The 25,948-nt window shown below is 40.0% G+C and overlaps 1 protein-coding gene across 1 annotated transcript in view; it reads left to right on the forward strand.

Annotated features, from left to right (window-relative positions):
• cfap58 (cilia and flagella associated protein 58) overlaps positions 1–25,948 on the forward strand; it is a 169,144-nt gene that overhangs the window by 79,588 nt on the left and 63,608 nt on the right. The window contains exons 13-16 of the mRNA XM_048608992.1: positions 2,978–3,089; positions 5,073–5,177; positions 9,314–9,433; positions 17,567–17,700. Coding sequence (XP_048464949.1) covers positions 2,978–3,089; positions 5,073–5,177; positions 9,314–9,433; positions 17,567–17,700 — 471 coding nt within the window. The remainder of the gene's footprint in view (positions 1–2,977; positions 3,090–5,072; positions 5,178–9,313; positions 9,434–17,566; positions 17,701–25,948) is intronic.

A 25,948-nucleotide genomic window follows, 5' to 3' on the forward strand; every position in this document is an offset into this window, starting at 1 on the left:
GAGAAGATTCAGGTTGTCTGTCCATTCCTAGTTGACTCATTAGAATCTTGGGAAGAGGAGATGAAACGATTTCCCTTTGAAGATATCAAAAGTTACATTGCACCACTCTCAACGATTTTTGATAGGAGGCCAGATAAACTCAGCTTCATCACCATTGCCTAGTTCCCAGGAAGAATGTTCTTCAAAACAGGAAAAGACAGAGAATTATAGAACTCTATAGCAGAGAGGAAGACATTTCACTGTGTTGCTGATGACTATCTCAAGGAACAGTTCAGTTTGTGCCACACATAGACAGGATAGTTAAAAAAAACATTTAGCATGCTTGCCTTTGTTGCTCAGTCCTTTGAGTATAGGAGTTGGGATGTCATGTTGAGGTTGTACAGGATGTTGGTGAGGCCTCTTCTGGAGCACTGTGTCCAGTTCTGGTCACCCTGTTATAGGAAGGATATTATTAAAATGGACAGGGTTCCGAAAAGATTTGCCAGGATGTTGTCATGAATGGAAGGTTTGAGTTATAAAGGAAGGTTGGATAGGCTGGGACTTTTTTCACTGGAGCATAGGAGCTTGAGAGGCGACCTGATAGAACTCTATGAAAAGAAACTGAGGGGTTTAGATAGAGTTAATGGTAGTTGCCTTTTCCCTAGAGTGGGGGATTTCAAGACTGGGGACACGTTTTAAGTTGAGAGGAGCAAGATTTAAAAAAGACATCAGGGGCAAATGTTTTATACAGAGGCTGGTTCGTGTGTGGAATAAACTTCCTGAGGAAGTGGTGGATGTAGGTGCAATTACAACGTTTAAAAGACATTTGGAAAGTACATGAATAGGAAAGGTTTAGAGAGATATGGGCCATGAGCAGGCAGGTGGACTAGTTTAGTTTGGTATTATGCTCAGCATGGACTGGTTGGACTGAAAAGTCTGTTTCTGTGTTCTGTAACTCTATGACATGCCCCTGCCCTTTCCCCATCAACTTCAAATTTCTTTTTCTCTTCAGGTACTTTTCCAATCCCCTTTTCAAAGTTACGATTGGACCTGTCTCCACCAGATGCCCAAATCCTAACCACTCACATCATTAAAAAAAGCGCTTCCTCATGTCTCCACTGGTTCTTTGCCAATCACTTTAAATCTGAGTGTGCAGTTTCTCAATTCTTCTACCGCTGGGAACAATTTATATTGACTCTGTACAGACTCCTCATGATTTTTAACATTGTTACATCTCTTTCTTTAACCTTGTCTGCAAGGAGGACAGCCCTAGTGTATTGATTGGAACCATTGCCAGGTAGATCTCATTGACTATGAGATCCTTGATTGGAACTGTTAACCTGGGCCAATCAGGGAGCCCTGGCTGACAGATATAAACAGAGATTCAGAAGGTCTCTTCAGTCTAGAGACTGGCTTTAAGCTAGTTGGTCACAGCCCGCGTACTGTGCACATGTAAATAAAGGTGACTTGTTGACAGGGTACTGGCCTCTGTGCAGTTATTCCACCTAGCTTCTCCAATTTACCTCAGCCCTAGGTTAAAAAAGGAATCAAGGAAATGATTGGCAACAAAACACTATTCTTGTATTGGACAATGTGTAGCAAATATAAAGGAATATTATCTGTACTTGGAGAAACTAAATGAAGATTCACTGTCCTTGTGTAAATTATGGTGAAATATTCACTGTCCTTGTACAGTAACTATGAGGAATATTTATTGACTTTGACAAGATTGCATGAAATAATTAACTATTTTTGCAAATATTATGTGAAGAAGATAAATTATGTATGGTTTATGTAACTGTTTTATGGAAGTATTTGTTGAAATGTGATATTGAGGTGCTTTTGTGTTCTTGGTCAGGATGTCCAGAAAACAACTCAACACTGTTAGTATATTTTATATGGAGCTAGATTCCATCTGGCTTTCTCACAATGTGTAAATGTTCTAATTGTACTCATTGTGCAAGTAACGTTTCACAAGTCAGCTACTACACATATGATATTACGTTGTGGGTTCAACAATCTATGTCATATCCATGCAATGCAATGGCAGTGCACAAAAGTGTTCAATTCTGCATTAAATAGTTACTGGACTGTCCCTGGAGAAACATGGAAAATAGGAACTGGAGTAGACCATTCAGCCCTTCAAGTCTGCTCTGCTGTTCAATATGATCAAAGCTTCATCCAACTCAGTCCCCGTTCCTCCTTTTCTCCTGTTTCATTTAATCCCTTTAGCGCCAAGTGCCATATCCAACTCCTTCTTGAAATCATACAATGTTTCTGTCTCAGCTGCTTTCTGTGGTAGTGAATTCCATCAGCTCTCTGGTTGAAGAAATTTCTCCTCATCTCAGTCTTAAATGTTTTACTCTGTATCCTTAGACTGTGACCCCTGGCTCAGGAACCCCTGCTATCTGAAGCTCCAGGAATCAATAGTATGTCAGGACATGAATCAAAATCTGAATGGTTGAATTTACCCAACACACAGAGGTAGCTTTAGTCATTGGTTGAGGGGATAGGAAAATAGGATTGACTTCTGTGAGGCTGGCTCCCAAACATGTTCCCTCTTCTCTATGATTTTCCTAAATGTGGGATCTCAGCAACAACAGCTATTCATCTGGTAGCAGCATGTAATCAATCAGGGCAATTAATGGGGCAATTAATCCTTGTTGTGGAAATGGATTGCAATTTTTCCAATACATACAGGCTATATCACAAGCCCAGAAATTGAGCTGAGACAGCTTCACAACAGGGAGGTCTGAATCACCAACCATACAAGGCTTCTTAAGTTGCCTGCATTATATCACAGTGCTCTGGCCACCTGAAGCAAAAGGCATGGTGTTGCATGTATTTTTAAAGACTGGTGCTCTGCTGGTGCTGAGCCCTCGCTGAAAAGGTAGACAGCAGCCCTATCCACAGACCATTCTGACCAGACTTTCCAACATTGAAGATAAAGTCAAACAACACGGCAAGAAGTGTGATGTACTTCATGTTTGTTGTGCAGGCGTGAGATTTACCACGTCCAGAAAGAACTCCTAAAGGAACGGACACGGTGCAGGGCCCTCGAGGAGGAGTTGGAAAATCCTATGAATGTTCACAGGTGGCGAAAGCTTGAGGTGACTTTAATTTTATTTCTTTCACTTTTGCATTCATTAATATTTTGAATGATGATTAGTTTACAGCAGTAACTCCCTTCTGACTAGACATGCTTATTGCCTAAAACATGATCTATTTAATTCAGCCTCTAGGTCCACACAATATTACAGTATTTTTATATTGTGTAAATAATCCTCAAGCGTAAAATATAAATTTCTCCATTATACGATTTGTTTGATCTGAGAATGTGATTATGTGAGAATGGAATATGATTTAAAGAAATAAATTATTAAATATTCAACAGAATTCACAATTACTGACAGGAGTCTGGTGAGTTCCTTGTATGTCATTGTTTCTTATTGTCACTAAAAGTGACTGTAATGTATATATCACTTGCAAAATACCTTTACTGTGGTATTCATGCCACTGAAAATAAGCATTATGTAATATAGAATGCCTTGCAATTACATCCTGCCTCTTAGGCAAGATTAGCAATTGTGAAGAACTGAAGTATATTTGTAATTGTTGCTCTCCTATTACATGACAGTAGAATTTTTTTTCCTGTAAGTTTTAGATTAAAGCACATTGTTGGGCTAACTAGCAGGAACTCTACTTTGCAGCCAACTGAACTGTATTGACCTCAAAGTGCTGCTAAAAAATTGGAGGTGAAATGGCTTTAGAAGTGCTCAATAACCCTTCATGATAGACTCTTTAAACTTTCTCATCTATACAAGTTAACAACAAGCAACCCTAAATAACCTTAGTTGTTACGTTCTGAGACTGTACTGGTGTCATGAAAGAGATTGTGATATCTATTCCTAGGAGACTTTTGCCATCACCTTCCCAACTAGCAGTGGATATGGGAAGCATATGCACAATAGAATAAGGAAGTTCCTGTATATTGTCATGCTATTTTATGTCCAGTCTGTGGCTTTTTGTTTCGAAGCATCAGGGAGACTGAAATTGGTCTCAATGTGTAAAATATAGGAGAGATATAAATGCTAGGGTCTTTCCAGTGATTTTATGCACATCCCTTTTTACAACTGGAGCTAAATCATTGCTATCTAATTTTAAACATCACTAACTTAAAATAATTTAAATATTTGAAGGAACAAAACAACTTAAGGTGAAATAATGGTCTAGACTTTTCATTGCTGCGTACTGATTTTTAAAACTAGTTGGGAAGGTTGGAAGCAGAAAGATACTTGGGGATGTCCTCTGCTACCATCTGGGCTTAGGTACCTTGAGACTCCAGTTTGCATTACTGCCTGCCTGTTGTGGGTCAATGTAAGCTGGGTGACCATAGGTTTAACACTAGATCTGAATGTTCATAACTGGCTGTGGAGATCCAGCGACAGACACTGTGAGATTCCAGTGTTCAAACATTATTGGAAGAGGCCTCCGGCCAAATCTCCAGCCAGGATCTCAGCAAGTGTTTTCCCAGCACTGTCATGCATATGCTTCAATGAGAAAAGGCACCATATCCAAACTTAAATGTGTTTCCACAGGCTACGCCAGTCCCCAGAGCAATCTGTCTCTAGTTAGCCATTCCTGTGGGACAGAGAAAACTGGGCAAGGCTGATGCACTTTTCGAGGCCATTTTTAGCACTATCTGGACTAAAATGGGTCCCAATCAAGAAGATGTGCTATAGGTTGCCCATAGGATGAAAAGATGACATTTAAAATGTTCAAGTTCATGGACAAGGTTCTCTGTTTGAACTATTTGAGTGTCTGAATGGAACCCTGAGGGAACATTAGTGATGAAAAATTGTATGCCCCTAAAGGACAGTGCCAGAGTTTTGATTTTAAATTAATGGAAGCAAAATCTTGGATGGCTCAGTCGGGGGCAATGGCAAGGAGAGGAACTGATATCATTCACACTAATTTTCTGGCTATAACGAAGATGTCTTTAAATAACCTTTAAACATACAGCAATAATTGAGATGGATAACCCTTAATAGTGCTTGCATGATAATTTTTTTTTGAACTTGTATTTGTTACAGGCGAGTGATCCAAGCAGATATGAGCTGATTCTAAAGGTTCAGACATTACAGAAACGTCTGATCTCTAAGACTGAGGAGGTGGTGGAGAAAGAGCTGCTTTTACAGGTGCATGTTAATGAAGTGAATAAAAAGGCTGAAAGAATTTGTTTCTTGCTTGTTGAAACCAGTGAGAATTGAAAGCATGATGTGGCCCATCAGCAATTCAACTTTTCTATTATTTAACATAATCATTGCAATAGTGCAGGATGCGTCAAACATAACATAGTCAGCTCTAATGGAACACAGCTGGATCACAAATCTGTCGATTAACCTCACTACTTCTTAAAGTGAATGAGTATCATTCACTCCAGTAGTACAAACAGCATTAATAGCACTGGTGCGCTTGTTAAACTCCTGTTCTTCCACCTTCAAGGGCATGATGTTGAATCAGGTGCAATGGATAAAACGATGAAACCTATAGTCAAAGGCCCACACTAAAAATGAATCCTGACTTGCCACTAGGTTGACCATCTCAGTCTGAGAAGTGACGATGTGTGTAACATTGGAAAGTTAAAGCATTCAAGTGCTGCAGCAGAGCCAGAGGGCTGCATGTTCCTTTTGCAGGTGGGATTCAGGAGGTAGGTTTGAACCTGGGTTGCAAACTCACATCAGGGAGGTAATGTCTAAGAGGTGTCAGTCCAATGAGCCAGGAAGGCCTTGGATCTCTTAATTGGGGTTTGCAATTTGCTGGGCTGGTCAGTCAAAACATGGGCCACATTCTGACGAGCTTTGGTGGTCATTGCCATGGCTGACGTTTTTATGTTAACTTTGTTGGATAGTGGTCAGCAAAGCTACAATTTTCCACACCTCAGATGGCAGTGTGAGGCTTGGAACAAGGGATTGGCTGACGCGTTCTTCAAAATCAATGAATTTTCCAGGAGGGTGTAAACCTGAAATGTTGACTTTCCAGCTCCTCTGATGCTGCCTGACCTGCTGCGTTCCTCCAGCTCCACACTGTGTTGGCTCTAACTCCAGCATTCGCAGTTCTTGCTTTCTCCGGAGAACCACTTTGTCGGCTCTCAACCCCTTCTGATACAAGCTGGCAGCTGACTCTGTCCTCAGAGCAGGTCTGCTTCCTGATAGCTGTTGAAGCCTTAATGAGCCGACGCCAATGTGAAGTGACTTATGAATAAGAGCAAATTGTTAGAAGCCTGCATCCATAAGCATTGTCCTTATCGGGCTTTGCTTGCTACTGGTTCACTGGCCACATGGGTGTATTCCTGGTGGTGGAAATATTGAATAAAATTATTTGTGCCACGGTCCCTTTACTGAGTCACTGCACATATACACACATGCCACAGGCGATGTGAAGAAAAATTAAGCACCTGGTAGAATAGGGGGAAAAATATAGACAGGGGGTTCAGAATTTCCTCAGTTCAGAAACAAATAAAACAAATAATTCAGAATTTCCTAAAAAAAAACAAAGCCTACTTCCTCTCCATCCTCAAGAAAATAGTGGAATATGGAAACAGGTTCATCTCCAAAGAAGGGTGTTGTACTAGAAATATTGACTTTGTTTCTCTCTCCACAGATGCTGCCAGACTTGCTGAGTTTCTCTAGCACTTTATTTTTTGTTTAGATCTCCAGCATCCATGGTATTTATAGTTGTAGAAATGGGTTGAGTTGACTCAAAGGCATCCCTTTTTCCAATTGTTCCACCTCAGTTCTACCTCATTGGAATTAGGAATTTTGTATGAAGGAGAGTGTGCTTTTTTTTGCATCCTGTCATGACGTACTTGAGTTGAGTGCACTTTGTGCTGATATTGCATTCCCAAAATAGAATATGTCCCATTTCTTAATGCTACTATTGCTCAACTTGACAATGCAACAAAATCAAAAAGAGAAGTAAAGGCTTATCCAGAAATCTAAATGTATTCAAATAATCACTCGTAAAACACCTCTAATTTAGTTTCCTGTGGGTTTTATGATCAGGCCGCAAAGTACAATATTGCAGAGAGCTTCACATTTTCTATTGTAATGAGATTTTGGCTGTATTGTTAAACCGTGACAATCGTTCTGCTTCTCTGTCCTGGAACTCACATTAGTTTCCCAGACCAAGTATACTGACATTTCGTAGACCAGTCCATTAACAGGATCCAGTTGCACTTCTCATATGCGGCTGTGTCTGGCAAAATCTAGGCTCCATTTCCCTTTCTGTAGCTCAAAAAAGTGAGCTTTCTCTCCAGGTGCCATTGAGACCATTATCTATTCTTGCATGTTTCTGGTGTAATGAAAACAGAATATCTTGGAAATGCACAGCAAGCCAGGACCAGCTAAAATGTTGACCTTAATAAAAACTGAAAGAACTGTGGATGCTGTAAATCAGGAACAAAAACAAAGTTGCTGGAAAAGCTCAGCAGGTCTGGCAGCATCTGTGTAGGAAAAAACAGAGTTAACGTTTTAGGTCCGGTGACCCTTCCTCAGAAGAGTTGAAAATGTTGACCTTTCTCTTTTCAAATCACAAAATTGACTGCAGTTTGGCAACATTTTTGGTTCCTATTTTTCAGATTCCCATGAAAGGGTTTGACATAGATATTAACAAGGAAACTTCATGATATTAACAGGAAAAGACAGAGCAGATAAAGATAAACTATTTCTAGTGGTTGGGGATTCTGGAGCTAGGGGGCATAGTCTGAGATTTAGGGCAAGACTCTAGGGTCCAGCCAGTCCTTGCCGAACATAATCCTAAACTAAACTGGTCCCTCCTGCCTGCTCCTGGCCCAAATCCCTCCAAATCTTTCCTATTCAAATACTTATCCAAATGTCTTTTAAACATTGTAAGTGTACTTGCATCCTCCACTTCTTCAGGAAGTTCATTCAACACACAAACCACCCTCTGTGTAAAAAAAATTGCCCCCATGTCTTTTTAAAATCTTTATCCTCTCACCTTAAAAATGTGCCCCCTAGTCTTGAAATCCCCCATCCTAGGGAAAAGACAACTGCCATTAAGTCTATCTATACCCCTCATTACTTTATAAACTTCTATAAGGTCACCTGTCAACATCCTACACCCAATTCTGCGCACAAATGGTGCTAGAGGTTTGGAACTCTCTTTCCACAAATGGCAGTGGATGCTGGATCAGTTGTTAATTTTGCATCTGACATTGATTACATTTTTGTTAAGCGAAGGTATTAAGGGATATGGGCCAAAGGCAGGTATATGGGATTAGGCCACATAACAAACAGGATCTCACCGAATGGCAGAATAGACTTGAGGGGCTACATGTTCCTATGTTTCTATTAACCAGCCTATGGTAATGTTGTAGGTTTGGGTTGGAAGTGTGTCTTACATCTGCCTGAGATTATCCTGCATTCATCTCAGTGGAAGGTAAAATTGGGTAGGGTATAAAGTGAGCTTCTGACTCTGATCCATTCTGTTTTCATGGGGCAGGGTGGGTTCAATTGCAGCTCTATTTTTTTTCTTCTAGACAATAGGAAATTTATTAAGTGAAGGAAGCCTAGCCTTTACTAGATCTGTCACAGAATGTCTTTGTTCTGTTATTTGGAGCAGGACCTCGTCTCACCTTAAGGAGAACCAACAAGTGATGTTGTATTTTTGACCCAGTTTATTTCTGCCAAACACTTGAAACAGGACTAGCTGCTGAATCCATTCATGAGCGGATACATTAACAGCAGGTGGCAGTAGATAACCAATATTTGACTGTATTCCATGAGTGAAACAACAGGAGGGATGAAAAAAGACATTTTCTTGTGATCAATTCCAACTGGAAATTGCTGATAAACAAACATTACTTTTTCTGAAACCAGAAGATAAAATTTATAAAAAGAGAAGTGTTCAAGGTAAAACAATTGTGGCAACTTAATTTGTTCCCTTCAGGCCACTTCAGTTCATCAGGGTATTGCAGCTTTGATCTAAGAAGGCCATATTTGTTGTGACACATTATTTAAGACAACATAAAACAAGAAATTTGCCTTAGAAATTAAGGAAGAAACAAAAGAAAATCACGATTCAAGGACTGTATGAGTAGCAATGGAAAGTCACTTAAAGTCTACTGTGGATTAAATTATTGAATCCAGTCTTATATAAACGAGTCATGTTTAGATTGTTCTCTGTCAGCACGCATTTAATTATGAACCTGTTCAAATAGAACTTAATTATTTTTGACACTCGTATTACAAAAGAAATTGTAGCTTTATTGTTTGGCGTTTTGCACCATTCTGATGTTCAATTTCTACTCCAGGAAAAAGAGAAGCTCTATGTGGAGCTGAAACACATCTTGGCACGACAGCCTGGACCAGAAGCTGCTGAACAGCTAATGATGTATCAGAGGACACTGCGAGATAAGACTAAACAACTGAAGGTGAGCACAGATGTTGGGTGTTTTACATTTTCTAATGCTCCTGTGGAGATACAAATGACTAAGTCCATTTTTCTTTCGATTCAGCGGTGCCTTGTTTTACATAATTTTTATCAGCTGGGAACTACTTTCCTAAGTTCCCCGTAGTCACTCCCCCACTCGCAGCTCAGAAAAACAATATTTTTCAGGACTCTATCGCAGGGGATATTTATACTTGTACCACCATGACTCATTGACATGATGTGAATGTGACTAAATTAGTAATTTGGTTTAATGTTCTGGTCAGGCAGCTTTATTGAAAAGTAACAAAGGATTTTGATTCAATGTTTCACAGGTCAGATAAGTTGGTGAAATGAATAATGTGTAATTTAGTGTGGAGCAGTCCCATTGCTTGTGCATAATGATAAAGTCGTATTTGTAAAATTTACATGTATTGATATAGTATGGCCCTGTTGTGGCGCAGTTAGAAGTCACACAACACCAGTTTATGGTCCAATAGGTTTATGTGAAATCACCAGCTTTCGGAGCGCTGCTCTTTGCCTGATGAAGAAGCAGTGCTCCAAAGGCTGGTGATTTCAAATAAACCTGTTGGACTATAATCTGGTGTCACGTGCCTTCTGACTTTGTCCACCCCAGTCCAACATCGGTACCTCCACCTTGTGGCGCAGTGGACTGAGAGGCCAGGGTTCAAGTCCCATCTGCTGCAGAGGTGTGTGATAGCAACTCTGAACAGATTTTAAAAAGTATTTTAATCAATGTAGAATCGACAGTGCCAATGATTGAGGGAGCTTTATTCTGGTCTTCCTTGACACACTAGTGCTATAAGCCATCGTCAACACTAATTTCAAGGCAAATTAGTGTAAACAGACACTGTTTCTTTAAGAGTTCTTTGCAACGTTACATTGGAGTATATTGTCCAAGTCCCTAGATCTAGCAGGGAATGTGAAGAGTAAGGGAGACCTAGAAGACAGGCAATCATTTCTCAAAGTGTCAGTGACAGATTACCAAAACAGAAGTGAATCTCATTGATAAATATTTTTCTAAAAATGATTCCATAAATAGTTTTCTTCTTGCTTATTGTAGGTAAACATAAAACAAGGTCCAAGCAAACAGATACAAAAACAAGCCTGTGCTCTGTGCAGACTGTAGGTACATAAATAGATAAATGTGTGTTGCTTGCACATCTCAGCTACATAAATAAATCTGTGCCACATTTGTCTCTACTGCTCATTATATAACAATTAGGAATACACTGAGAATAAATATCAGCCTCAGTGCTAGCTTCACTCCCATACTCATGGGGCTCTTTCAGAAGTCCTAGCACCGCCTCAAATTACATTCCTGTTAACTCAAGGGAGCCAAGATGTTTTCCTTGATATATTCTGCTGTAGCCATATGGGTAATGGGGAAGACGTTGCTTGAGCTCTTGGTTCTAGAGTCCGCACGGTGCTTGATTGTGGCTGGGTGCTCAGTACTCTTTCCCCACTCTGCCTGCAAAATAACATTGTGAGAGAGCAGGAACAGGGCAAGCCCAAGAAACACCAGTTAGAAGGGATAGACTGAAAATAAGAAACAAGCTACTACCTCACCTATCCAAAGTAGCGCTGATAACTTTGTCCCTCTTTCAACTTCTACTCCCTCACCCCCATCCACCATTTTTCAGCCATTTGCCCTTTTCTCCATATTTGAGTTTTTGCCCTTTTCTTTTCTCCTGACCTCTTTACTCTTGGTCAATTTAATATTTCTTTGCCTTTGTTTTGTCCTTTCTTCCTGCTGCTAGTTTTTTTTTCTCTCTCTTTCAAGCTGTCTAATTTCCTCATTTGCAGAAGGAAGGAGATGCAGTCAGAACACAGTACAAACAGGTGGCCAGTGGAGAGGTGAAAAATGAGCTTCTTTCAGGAAGCAAGTCTTCACCATTTCTGCATTCACTGCTGGAAGGGGCAGGTGTTAGCCTTCCACAGAAATTATTCTGCAATGTTTGCATGTAATTTGGATGCTGAGTTGAACATATTTTCCTATTAAATTTGATAGAACACTTGAAAAATGTTCTGGACATGGAGACTGTTTCACTATCCAGGAGGTTTGGCAATTCTGCCAAAGGAAGCAGAAGGTTGAGGATTTAAATACCATTGCACAGTCCAAGCCAACATAAACTGACAAGGGAAAAATTGTATTTGGTGAATAAAAAAATCCAGCAGTGGTTTCCAACAATGTCATTTCTGAAATGATCTTATAGTTCCAGCACTGGTAGGCTACAGAACTAGGGGCAGGGAACTTTTGGAGGCAAATAAAAGTCCCTACTTAAAATTGCAGTTACATGACTGAACAGTGCAACTTCAAGTGCAACAACTTTAAGTGAATTATATATTCTGACAGGAATCAATGTTGCAGTCAGAGTTAGATTTCTTTTGAAATTTTTGCCCCTAAAAAAACAAGTTGAAGTTTCGTGCCATTCATCTACAGCTTTGAGTATTCCTCACTGAAATAACAGGCAAAATAAAATACACTTGCTTGTATTTTAAGATTGACCAGTCTCCATCTGGACATTGGTTAGTGTTAGGAGCTGATAGTGCCCTTCAGTATGTGTTTGGCATCACGAATGGCCTAATGTAAGGACAGGGTAGGTAACTCTAGGAGGTAATGACATTAAATTGGGACTGCAAAGGTGATGTGAGGAAACAGGCCTTAAAAATAAAGCAAAATCTCAAGTCATCACCTAAAATGTCGACCGCCGCAGCTGAGCTATGAACCACTTTTAAAGCTTAGCTGCTGACAGTGGACACATAGGGACCAGTATGAGCTAATCTGCTAATGGAAACCACCATAACTCTGTTTATTGGCTTGTACATGTATTTTTCAAAGCTCTATTTCTTTTCACTGAAGCACTAGTGCGACTCAATAACTTTTGCTTAGTTTTTTTATGTTCTTGGTTGTTCACAGTAACGGCTAGGAGATTAATTTAACATTCGTTGAGACCCTAGATCAGCTAGAAGGGTTGATGGACTGTTACCAATACTAATGAACTGCTTTGTAGCTAAATGAATGAGCAAATAACAAATTCTCAAGCCTCTAACCCAATTACACTGAAATTGGTCATCACATTTTTTTGACTCAAACATAGAAACGTAGAAAATAGGAGCAGGATTAGGCCATTTGGGCCTTCATGCCTGCTCCAAAGTACAATATGATCATGGCTGATCATCCAACTCACTACCCTTTTCCTGCTTTCTCCTCATTTTCTTCGATCCCTTTAACCTGAACAACTATATCTAACTCCTTCTTGAAAACATCTCATAATTTGTCTTCAACTGCTTTCTATGAAAGAGAATTCCACAGGCTCACCACTCTTTGGCTGAAAATAATTCTCCTCATCTCAGTGCTAAATGGTCTACGCTGCATGCTGAGACTGTGACCCCTCATTTTGGACATCCTGGTCATCAGGAACATTCTTTCTGGGTTTACCCTGTCTTGTCATATTAGAATTTTATAGGTTTCCATGAGAACACCCCCTCAGGTCCAGTCACCCTTCATATGTCAGTCTGCCATGCCAGGAATCAAGCAGGTAGACAGTCTGACTTGTGGTAATACTGTTTAACTTTGTTTGTTCTATCCCTCATCTCCTTTCATCAAATTTCTAGTTCATATGGTGATGCAGTTTCATTGTCACCAAACATGGCCTTGTGACATTCTTTATATTTGTTCTTTGACAACAAATGCTGACGACTCGATAATTGCAGGCGCTGCACCTGATGATGAGTTTCTCCTCACTTTCTAACATGGGACAATCTCTGTCTTAATCCCAACACATAGCGGGGTGGGTGGCAGCCTGATCCCTGTATCAGCTACATCAGGGAATTGAAATTGATGATGATGAAATATGTGACCCTACTAGTCTATCTGCCTTAGCAACACTCTGTACTTTGACTTCACCCAGCTAAATTATTAACAACGATTTCAGAATCATTTATTGCAACTCAAATTTTTTTTTATTATTCATGGGATGGAAGTGTCACTGGCAAGGTCAGAATATAGTTCCCGTTTCTAATTGCCCTTGAAAAAGTGGTAATAAAGCCTCTTTTTCAATGGTTTGTTACCCCATTTTGGAATACAGCTAAAGTCAACTCGATTGCTTTGAGTCTGGAATTAAATATAGCCAGACCTGGTAGGGATGACATATTTCCTTTTCTAAAGGGCATCATTGTTAGGTTTTGAAGGCAATCCACTTGTTTTTGTGGTGGCCATCACTAACACAAGCGTCTTATTCCATATTTGTTTAATTGATTGATTTAGTGGGATTTGAACCCATACGTTTCCAGATCATTTGGCTTCTGGATAGGAGTCCAATAAAAAATTTCTTCGGTATCCCATTCTGCAAGTGATATTTGTACCAGTGAGTTAGGCATATCAGCTTAAGCATTCGGAATCCAGTCCTGAATTGTAGAAAGGCAAAGATGCATGTGCATAATTTTCATTCTTCATTCAGGGAAAATAAATTAGTACTTACAGCTTGAAGGATGAGTCTGTCAGGAAGTAGGATGGAGAGTGAGGCGGTAACCTCTGTCATTGACAACCTGATGGTTTGACCCACTGTCACAGCATTATTTTTTCTATTCTACTGATTTATTGGCGAAATAATGTAAAAGCTGCTTACTGTGTTGTTGACCTTTCATTCTGTCTTGTTCCACAGCCAACTTTTAGACAACTATTTAGATTGAGAATTGTGCTACTATTAATTGGAGGTCAAAAAGCCAGATATCCTAATGTTAATTAAATTATTTTAGCCATTACTTTTCCTATGTGTGTCTAAGGGCTATATATTTGGATTAAGCAGGGTTTTAAAAAAACTGCGGTTCGTGCATTGACATTATGAGAATGACAAAGTAGCTTTGCTTGACCTTCAATCTATACAGGACATCTTTCCAAGCATGATAAAGGGCTGTGATCATGCCAGATAACCTATAAGGGTCCAGAGAAGCGGCTCATTCTCCTTCTAGCGACAATGATGGAGGATCACTATGTGATAGCAATCTGAAATCATTGACATAAAAAAGCACAAGTAAAGCTGGTATTGAAAAGGAGATTCATTCTACAACTTCACAAGATACATTTCTTTTCCATCTCACAACCTTTATTAATGCAAAATTGAGTTTTTAATATTATAAAGTTGAATTTGAGGGTCCCCAGAACATTTGCTATTCTTGGAATACCCTTTCCTAGATTGAATTCTTATCTTTAGTGTAGAAATTCTGCTTCTGTCATTAAACTGTTAAGTGTAACATTTGAAGCCGATTTAATTTGTAACATTGATTTACGTGCTGAAGTTTTCATCATTAATGACTGTTGCTGCAATGGCTAATGTATGACTCTCGAAAGGTATTAACCTGCACATGGCACATTGGAAGTTTGAAACATATTGGTTGTGTGTCCAGCATTCTTGTGAAATAGTAATCAAAGGTGCAGTTTATCATTAAGGATGGAAAGAAAAGCCAAAAGTACTGCAGATGCCACAACAGAAGGTATAGAAAATATTCAGGAGATTGTCTCCCATCTGAAAGAGAAAAGATAGGTTAACATTTTGGATTGCTACCCTGCATTAGGATTTGTAACCTGCTGTTTTCCCTTCTGTTTTAGAGTAGTGGCTCGGCCTTATTGCTATGAATTTAGGATTTTTTGAATATTAGAGTCCAAATGATTAACACATTTGGAAGTAAGAAGATTAACTGCTGTTTTAATAGAGGTGCTAATCTATTTAAAATAAACATTTATGTTCTGGTAAAATGTTGTAGACAAGAAGCTTAGGGATGAGAGTGGGCCATTCAGCCCCTTGAGCTTGTTCCACCATTCAGTTAGATTGTATCTGATCTGGATGTCATGTCATTGGATTAACCAAACTTATCGCAATCTTTGAAGAGCATTAGTCACAGCATTTGTCTTTCTAATGTCTTTTCACACACTGGACTGAGATGATTTGTACTGTATTAAAACAGTACATTTCTTTCAAAACCTAGTTAGTGTCAGTAACTTCCAACATCCAGTTCCTCTGATGCTGCCATTGACACTTCTGCTTGAGATAAACTTATTCAAGTACACGTGACAGGGAAGAACTATAAAAGGATTTGAGAAGGATACCTCTGGCTGCAGATTGGAACCGAAGAAAGCAGTACTCATCATTAATGTCAGCCAGCCTTCTTGCAGGCTAAAAATTGCTTCATAGGGAATATAATGTACATATTTCACCCACAGTAGATAGCTGTATGAGTCAATCTAGATCGAAATATCATGCTCAAAAACTGTCTAATATTTGCAAGAATCTTGTAGTCATTGCACCACCACCAGGAGGTATGGGTAATGATTGGCACCTTATTCCTTTACAGCCTAAAACATGGCATTTTGGTTTAGACAGATTTATTGACAGCTTCATTGAAGATGTAAATTGAGCACATTGTTTACCAGTCAATCCGAAATGAAGCTAAACCTATAGAGAACTTGTCAGACTTATTGACACTACTGTTGATTCTTATTTAGTTAAATGTCGACATTAGCCTGGAGTCTTCCTTTCATGTTGATCAGCAAAGTAATTTTCCATCTGTCCTGAGTTTTAGCAAGATGACATTTATGTACACAGAGGCTCTGATGTGTTGCGTTACATCCAGAACCTGTTAAAGCAGAATAATTGATGTGCAGTGTTTGTTTGTATGCAGCAGTTTCCATCAGGGGAGTGATGTGCACTTTATTCCTGCCTCCTCAGACCAGGAGGTGATGCTATTGGAATTGTGCTGTTCCAGAAATGAGTGCATAAGTGCACATTGTATAATCTGTCACAGGGATTCATCCAGCTGAAAATCTCATATTTGTTACATAACACAATGCACTCGAAGCTCCATTGTGGAGTTTATAGTGATACGGTAGTAAACTGCTGCCTGTTTTGCAGCTATTTCTCGACAAACCCTCCTCAGCAACCTGTGCTCATTGACCTCTCCTGTCCTCAAATACCTGCATTGCATTTATGGTTATTCAGGGGAGAATTACATTTTCACAAAAGTTTTAAGTCTGTAGCATTGATCTTTCACTGTATAGATGCAAAAATTACTTACACTCAAGGGAATAGCCTTTTTCTTTTATCATAAGATTCAAAATGAGTTTGAACAAATTTCTCACTTGCCTTTCTGGCAATTGAAGTTCTCTGAAAATATAGTTTGAGGGGCAAACAATTTCTCTCTCTTTTCCATCTGAAATGGAAACTTGCATTTGGATGCTCAAGTAATTCTCTGCAAGAAATTCTGTTGAGAAGACACCATCCTCTTCCAAGTCAAAATAATGCAGCCACCTTCATAGGTAGTTCATGAGACAATTTGTCCTGAATTGCTTGGAATAGGATTTTTCTGGGTGATGTAGTCGGTGTTGGAGCTGTGATCACAATCTTAAGCTACTGCTGTTCATTGCGTAAAGAGGCTCCTCTTTGATGATTCAGGCCAAACTTTTAGGTCATTGATACACAGTTGCTGATTCATAGGTTTTTGATAGCTGACAGTGATACATTTTTACCATTTGTAATGTTTTAGTCACCCCAGTAATGATCTCCTACAACCTCTTCTGTCAGGCAGAAAATACAGAAGCCTGAACACATGCACCTGCAGGTTCAGAAACAGCTCTTCAGGGCCATTATTAGACTGATGAGTGGTCTCTCTAACCTCAAATAATACTGATCTTGCTCATCTTGATCTTGCCTAACACACGCTCGTGCAATGTAACCTGTATGCCTCTGTCTAAGTCTTTTTACAACCTCTCATCTGTACATCCTTGCTTACTATGATCTGCCTGTGCTGCTTGTTAACAAAGCTTTTCAATGTACTTTGGTACACCTAACAATAAGTCAATCAATCAACTTACAACCTCTGATGAGTTTTGAAGCACTTAAGATACTCCACAATGTTTTCATCTTCTCATTGTCATTGTTTATTTGCTAATTAATATGATTTCTCATATTGAGTAGACAGATGGAAGTTTGTCACAATAGTCATTTCCAAATAGCCTTGACAAAACCTTCTATAACAATTGATAATCATTTGAAGAAATGAAACCACAAGTTAATTATTTATTAATGTCATGATCTTTTGTTCAATTTTATTTTGATAGGCCTTGACCTCAGAGTTGAACATGTTTGAATCACAGAGTCAGGAGTACAAGTATGAGATTGAACGACTAGCCCAGGAACTGCAGAATATAAAAAAGAAGTATCACAATCAGAAACGCAAGGAACAGCTGGCTAAGTATGAAATATTAATGTAATTATGAACCAATTGGCAAGGTTGCACTTCCTCAGAGTACTGTTAGCTCCTAAGGAAGCAATGGTACTTATACCAGACATTCCAAGGTTAGCAACTTTAGTTTATATATAAAGAAAAGAAGATATTTTAAGCCATTGTAATTGAGCTAGAATCATATTTTGGGCTATCTAATATGTAGCTTCATTTTGTTGGCTTTTCATTATTTCTGATGGTTTACCTTTGGAGAGTGACAAGGAGAACAAAGCCCATTACTGCCCAATCCCATTCCTTTATTCTTTCTGCAGGTGGAGTCAAGAAGGAATTAGGGTACAAAAAAAAGTTGCTCCCACCTATCCCCTCCTCCCACCTCAAGCCCCACCTTCATTTCCTACCTACTAACCTCATCCCGCCCCCTTGACCTGTCCGTCCTCCCTGGACTGACCTACCTCCTCCCTAACTCCCCACCTACACTCACCTTTACTGGCTCCATTCCCGCCTCTTTGACCTGTCTGTCTCCTCTCCACCTATCTTCTCCTCTATCCATCTTCTATCCGCCTCTCCCTCTCTCCCTATTTATTTCAGAACCCCCTTCCCCTCCCCCATTTCCGAAGAAGGGTCTAGGCCCGAAACGTCAGCCTTCCTGCTCCTCTGATGCTGATTGGCCTGCTGTGTTCATCCAGCTCTACACCTTGTTATCTGAGATAATGAGTAGATGGTCAATTTTCTTCATGCTATTGATTGAGGGCTGGACACTGGGAGAGCTTCTCATCTCTTCTTCGAATTGTACCTTGGAAACTTGATGCTGCCCTGAGAGCACAGACAGGGTTTTATTTTAATGCCTCACCTGAAAAATAGCACCTCCAACAGCGTAGCACTCCTACAGTACTGCACTGAAATATCAGCCCAGATTTTGCTCAGGTTTCTAGAATGGGACTTGAATCCATAAGCTTCTGACTTAGATGTGAGTATGTTACTAATTGAACCACAACTGACAATCTAAGGTGGATGCTTGCTCCTTCTCTCAATTTCTCAGAGAGCTGCTAAACATCATTGAGTGGAACTGGGTCAAATAAAAACAAGTCAAAATATGAGACTTAATAAGTCTCACTTCTTGAAAGTTCAGCACATTAATAAAACTATATATTGAAGCAGCTCACTATCTAATGGTTAAATTGAAAGGCATATTGAGGGAATTGAATTTGATTGGCGGGATAGGTAGAACTTTCTGGCAATATTTTAGTTACATTTGACAGCAAATAGTGCCCTATTCTGTTAATTTATCCTAAACACTCAGTTATATCTGTTAACTGTTTATTTGGGAATCTATATTATGTTTCTGTGAATGAACGGAACCAGTTTTATGCAATAGTATTGTGTTTACTTGTATGCTCACAGTATGTCTGACTTTTGAACACTCAAGATTTTCATCCATAATGTATTTATCTTCCACATGGACCCTGTGTGTGAAACTAAAATTTGGTTGTGAGAAAATAACCTATAGCTTTATTTTCCACAGGGCATTAAGGTTAGCATTTCTTCAGTAATGGTCTGAAATGATAGAAAAGGAGTAAAGTCTAGTAATAGCATCTGGTTCTGATATTAGTGCTCTGCAATGTGTTCCATCTTTTCTAATTATTTTGTTAAAGTAAATTGAGGAGAAAGTAAAGACGACATTGTATGCAATATCAGTAGCCTATTAACACCTTGTTAATGATATTTCACAAGAAAATAATTGATATTTCCAGTGAAGAGAAGTAATAATCAGTTAGTTTGTGCACTGAGCTGAGGTTAATTGGATGACGTGATTCAGCAGAAGGTGATGCATGGTCATTTTGGAAATGGATAAAAGGCCCGCATAACTATTCTGCAGTGTCTTGCAAAAAGTAACAGGTAGCAGCTTAGCAGCACTGACTTCACTAAAGGTGCTTTATCAATGACCCCCTCTCAATCATAAGGTCAGGATTGTGATATTTGTTGATTGCATTGTTCAATTCCATCTGGAACTCCTCAATTAATGAAGCAGTCTATGGCTGCATGCAGTAGGACCTGGATATAGTTAACCAAGGCTGATAAGTGGGTGACTACCATTCCCAATACACTAAAACCAGGCAATTACCATCTCCAAAATGAGAGCTAATTTAAAAGGTTTCTGGATAAGCTCCTGTAGTGCTATAATCTGCAAGGCTACTGACCAAATGCTGGAATCATAGAATCCCTACGGTGTGGAAGCGGGCCATTCGGCCCATCGAGTCCACACCAACCCTCTGAAGAGTATTCAACCCAGACCCACCCAGTCCCTGTAACTCTGCATTTCCCATGGCTAACGAACCCAGCCTGCACGTCCCTGGACACTATGGACAATTTAGCTTGGCAAATCCACCTAACCTGCATCTTTGGATTTTGGGAGGAAACCGGAGCACCTGGAGGAAACCCGTGCAGACACTGGGAGAATGTGCAAACTCCACACACTCAGTCGCCTGAGGATAGAATCAAACCTGGGTCCCTGATGCTGTGAGACAGCAGTGCTAACCACTGAGCCACTGTGCCATCCTGACTAGGTGGGATTAGGCTGGGAGGTTCATTTTCTGCCCAGAACAGACTTGATGGACTAAGTGAACTCTTTCTGTGCTATAAATATTGTCTGATTCTAAGAGAAATTCTGATATTTCTCTTTGATATTCAATGACACTGCTATCACAAAATCCACCACTCTCAACATTCTGGAGCTCCCCATCGATCAGAAACTGAACATGAACATCTATATAAATACTGTAACTTCAACAGCAGATCAGAGATTGTGTATGGACTGGTGAGTGACTCAACTCCTGACTCTTCAAAACCTTTCCATCATCTACAAGGTATATGTTTGGAGTGAGATAGAATAGTCTTCACTATATGGGAAGGCGATGGCCTAGTGGTATTATTGTTGGACTGTTAATCCAGAGACCCAGATAATGTTCTGGGGACCTGGGATTGAATCCCGCCATGGCAGATAGTGGAATTTGAATTAAATAAATATCTGGAATTAAGAATCTAATGACGATTGTGAATCCATTGTCGATTGTCAGGAAAAACTCATCTGGTTCACTAATGTCCTTCAGGGGCATTAAGCCTACATGTGACTCCAGACCCACAGCAATGTGGTTGCCTTTTAACTGCCCTCTGGGCAATTAGGGATGGACAATGAATGCTACCCTTGCCAGCGTACCCTTCATCCCATGAATGAATAAAACAAAACTTACCTAGGTGAATGTAGCTCCAACAACACTCAAGAAAATTGGCACGCCAACAAAGCAGTCTTTTGGATTGACACCTCAGCTATCAACTTAAAGATTCACTCCCGTCCCTAATAGATCCCCATGGCTGTAATGTGTGACATCCTTACGGTATAACTCACCAAGGCTTCTTTGACCGTACCCACAACGTGTATAATGAGAACAGCACGGTTAACAGGTGCCTGGGAGAACTACCACCTCCAAGTCTCCCTCCATCCTGTTTTGCAAAATTGTCACAAATCTTTTATTCGTCCAGGATAAAAAAAAAATCCTGGAACTCTGTACTTAATAGCACTGTGGGAGTACATCACACAGACGTCAGCATTTCAAGAAGCTAGCTCACTACCAACTTCTCAAGAGGGAATTGGATAAATGCAACAAACATTGGTCCGCCAGCACGCATTCATCCCATCAGTGCATAAAACAAATGCCCATACCAGACCCAAATTGCCTTGGATAGCTGTGAAGGATGAGTCTTTCTTCTTTGGATGGAGATGCTGAGCCTGATGAAATTAGGAGTGGCTATGATCAATCTGTACCAGTTGCTGAATGAAGAACTGGAGAAACAATCAGGTAAGGATACAGCAATTCTTGAGGCAGTTCAGATCAACACCACTATCAACATGTAAGTCACAAGAAGAGCCGTGCCAGGAATATCACATTAAATCAGCTGTTAGACTGTAGACTGCGGAATTAAGGATGGCACTGCTGTTGCAGTCTTCACAAGAAGTTCAGCAGTGACCATAGCCAAAAATGAAATAACAGCACTATTTATCTAAAACACACCCTCAGCGATTGTCTGTGTGGAGTTTGCACATTCTCCCCATGTCTGTGTGGGATTCCTCTGGGTGCTCCAGTTTGCACCCACAGTCCAAAAACAGTCCAAAGATATGAAAGTTAGGTGGATTGGCTACGCTAAAATTGCCCTGTATTGTCCAGGGATGTGTAGGTTAGATGTGTTAGCCATGGGAAATATGGGCTGGGGGAATGGGTCTATGTGTGATGCTTTTTGGAGGACTGATGTGGACTTGTTGGGCCGAATGGCCTGTTTCCGCACTGTAGGGATTCTATAAATTTCTAAAATATTTGGTTCTCCTAAGTGTGGAATGATTGACTCGCATAGCAATATATACAATAACTCAATTGTCCTTTCGGACATTGGAGTGAGAAGGTGCTACCCAAACCACATGTCAGAATAGTGTAAAGAAATTCATACTCTGTCATTCTGTGTTATGGTTAAAACTTAAAGCAGTCCATGATCTCTGAGCTCTTTGGGACAAAGGAAGGATTAATGGCTGTCTATCTTTGATACGAATAGTGCTGTGCTACTATGGCAGATATGATCTTTACACAACTTCCACAGTATGCCAGACAGCAAATAATTGGTGGTCATGTGCAAACATCATTTACCCTGCACTTGAGTGTGTGTTCTGTAGAGAAATGATAACTACAGTACACACAGCTTAAAAGCCAATGGGCACAGGCATAGTAGTGGACTTATGTGAGGAGCAGCAAGTCAAAAATACTGATACAAACAATGGATAATGCAGGTTGGAGAAAGATTTGTCACAACCTTGTGCTATGACTTTGGAAAGGCACCATAAATCCACTTTAGATATCTCCCCAATAAGTTAACAAGAGAACAGAAAAAGAGTCTTTCTGAAGCAGGGTCTAGGCCCGAAACGTCAGCCTTCCTGCTCCTCTGATGCTGCTTGGCCTGTTGTGTTCATCCAGCTCTACACCTTGTTACCTCAGATTCTCCAGCATCTGCAGTTCCTACTATCTCTCTCCCCCACAAGTTACCTTGTGTATTAATCACAATGGCTACAACCTGACCCATTCTAAGGTTTATGGAGTAGATCTGTAGCTTGGGTTGTGGGTGTTTAGGTTGGTTGGCTCGCCGAACTGGTTTGTTGTTCTGCAGATGTTTTGTTACCGTGCTTGGTAACATCATCAGTGCAGCCTCTGATGAAGCGTCGGTGTGTTTTCCCGTCTGGTTTTTTAAACTCTGGGGTCCATTGCGATGGATTGCCTCACTTCCGGGTTTCCTCCGTAGTGGAATGTATATGGGGTCGAGTTCAATGTGTTTACTAATAGCATGCTTCGTGGAGTGCCATGCTTCCAGGAATTCTCATGCTTGTCTCTGCCTAGCCTATCCCAGGATCTTGGTGTTGTCCCAGTCGAAGTCGTGGTTCTCCTTGTCCATGTGGATTGAGATGAGTGAATATTGGTCATGTCTTTTTGTAGCCAGTTGGTGTTCATGTACTCTTGTTGTTAGTTTCCTTCCTGTTTGTCCGATGTAGTGTTTCTCGCAGTCTCTGCAGGGGATCTTGTAGATGATATTGGTCCTGTCCATGGCGGAGAGTGGGTCTTTAGTTTTGAAAAGGGCAACAACACACTGCAGCAACATGGAACTATGCCAAGGGGAGGAGGAATACCTCTTCCAAGTGTTCAAGGATAATGGATATCCAAAGAACTGGGTCAGGAGATGCCTACAGGTAAGGCATCAGAAAGATTCTACACGCCCCGACACACTCATCACACTACCCTACATCAGGAATACGTCAGAACTCACCACAAGACTTCTACGACCGCTGGCATCAGAGTGGCACACAAGCCCACATCAACCCTATGACAAGTGCTCACCCGAACTAAAGACCCATTCCCCGCCATGGACAGGACCAATATCATCTACAAGAATATAAATATCTCTGACATGGCAAAGTCTAGTAAAGGATCACTATGCATAGCACAGTTGTCTCAGCAAAGCATCAGCTCCTAAGAATCGAACAGAGTCACAATAGCACAGGAAATGTGAGCTTTGCAAATCCAAACCTGCAAGCACCTCTTCTGCACCAAAAATAAAAATGCCTCCAATATGCTAAATTTGCTCAAATTGGGCTAATTAGCCACCTTCAAACACAAAGCACCTGAAACTTGTTGCGTTCCGGCTAGTATCATGATCATCTTTTACAGTGAAGGAGAGGAAGATGCATAATTTAAACATGTTGTACCTGCAGAAAGCTCAGAAACAGCTACTTGCTGACATGGTTACAGCTTTGTCCCAATGGCTTTTTTTTAAAATGCTAGAGTAAGTTGCCTTATTTAACTTTGTTTCCCTTTAATACTGGTAAATTAATGGGGCATGTAATTTCCTTTAGCATCATTCATTTTAATACAATTTCTCACATAATCCTATCAATGTATTTTAGAGCAGCCTCTCTCATTCCCTAAGCCCCTACCACCCTTGAAATGTATCTTCTCCCTGGGCTGTGCCCTACAGCTAGTGGTCTCTTGCCCTCCCCAACCCTCTGATATGTAGCCTCTCTTGTGCTGACCTTCCCTGTCCTGAACCTGCTTTTCTGTTCAATATCTGATGCTGCATTTTGGGCCTGTTCCAATGGAATTCTTATAATCCATGTTGTTTTCAAATGACGGTTGAAGCTGATCTTGCCTCTTGCTAGTGCCTCTCAGTCCAGAGCCTTTGCTCACCTGAAATATTAACCTGCCTTTCTGTTTATTTTTAAGCAGGAGGAGGTCTTTGTCCTCCCAGTCTACTTCACCATTCAGCCTGATCATAGCTGAATTATAGTTTAGCTCTATCTACCCACTTTGATTTCATAACCTTCACACCTGATCAAGCTGTGTACATTTGCAGTATAGTTTTTTTTGCAATCTCTAGGATGATTAACTCTGTAATGAAACTTCAGTCAAAGCTTTAAAAACAAGAGAAGTGAGTCAAGATTTTCTGAAACAGGGAATATCTTGAATGAATAGTTTTGTGAATCCTTGCATTTCCCTAATTGCTGCTTATGACAGTTGAGCCAGTTTGCAGAATATCACTTTTCAAGTGATATCTGGGAGAAAATATGTGGATACCTTGAAACATTAAAACTTGGGAATATATAGACTGTAAAGTTGATAGCTCCATGTAATCATTGCTCCAACATCCAACTCCATTATGCCATGAATCCAATGTTTCAAATTAATTTCACTAAACAATACTGATATTTAAAGAAGATAAATTAATCTGAACATTTGGCCTGGATGGGTGCACTGCATATGCCAGTATGTCCTTGTTTATATTTATTCAAAACATCAGCTCTAATATCGTTCTGTTCTATCTCATGGAGAAGATGACTGCAAGTTTATTAAGGATATCAGATGGATTGCTTAATTTGAATGTACAATTCCCTTCTTACCAGCATGTAATTGAAAACCAGTCTTTTATCTAGCCTGCCCACAGATCACTTCTGTGTGTTCTATTAAGCCCTTGAGATTGGCATTTCTTTTATCATATCTCCACGCATATGGAAAAAAAAGAACCCTGAAAATTCCCATTAGAATTGTAGCTGTAGGCGTAATGCTTTAAGAGATTGAAAACAACAGATGCTACTGGAAGAAGATACTGGGTGAAACCTCCCATAGAAATCTGAGAGAGATATCAGCTTTATTAAAGATAGGTAACTTTAATGCTGATGGGATTTTGATAACAGTTTAGGAAGCAATCTACAATAGCTTGAATATTATTGAGTTATCCTCCATTGCAATCAACAGGGAGCCAAAGGGGGATAGGATAATTTTTCCAGCTTTAAAATGGTAACAGTATCATAACACAGAAATCACATTTACAAGCGAGCTTTACATTTATTCTCTTTCCAACAGAGACAACAAAATGCCTTGTAATTTCCCAAATAGTTGAATGCTGTGAAACCTATGTTAGTGGCCATATCAATTAACTGCAGCCTATATCAATTTTTGTTCCCAACATCCGTATCTCTAAAAGGCACGTTTACTCCTCACGATTTCTGAACCAACTGTCCTTTACTGTCCATTGTCACATCTGCTCTGAAGTGGAAAAGAAAAGTCAAATGGACTGAAAATGTTTAAAACTGTGTAGTTAATAAGCCAGTGCTGGTGTAATGGGTCTTGGGCTATTGATCCTCACATGCCTTACCTGCTAATCGTGCTGTCAA

This window comes from Rhincodon typus, chromosome 20, assembly GCF_021869965.1.
Source record: "Rhincodon typus isolate 14 chromosome 20, sRhiTyp1.1, whole genome shotgun sequence".
In the NCBI taxonomy this organism is placed as follows: domain Eukaryota; kingdom Metazoa; phylum Chordata; class Chondrichthyes; order Orectolobiformes; family Rhincodontidae; genus Rhincodon; species Rhincodon typus.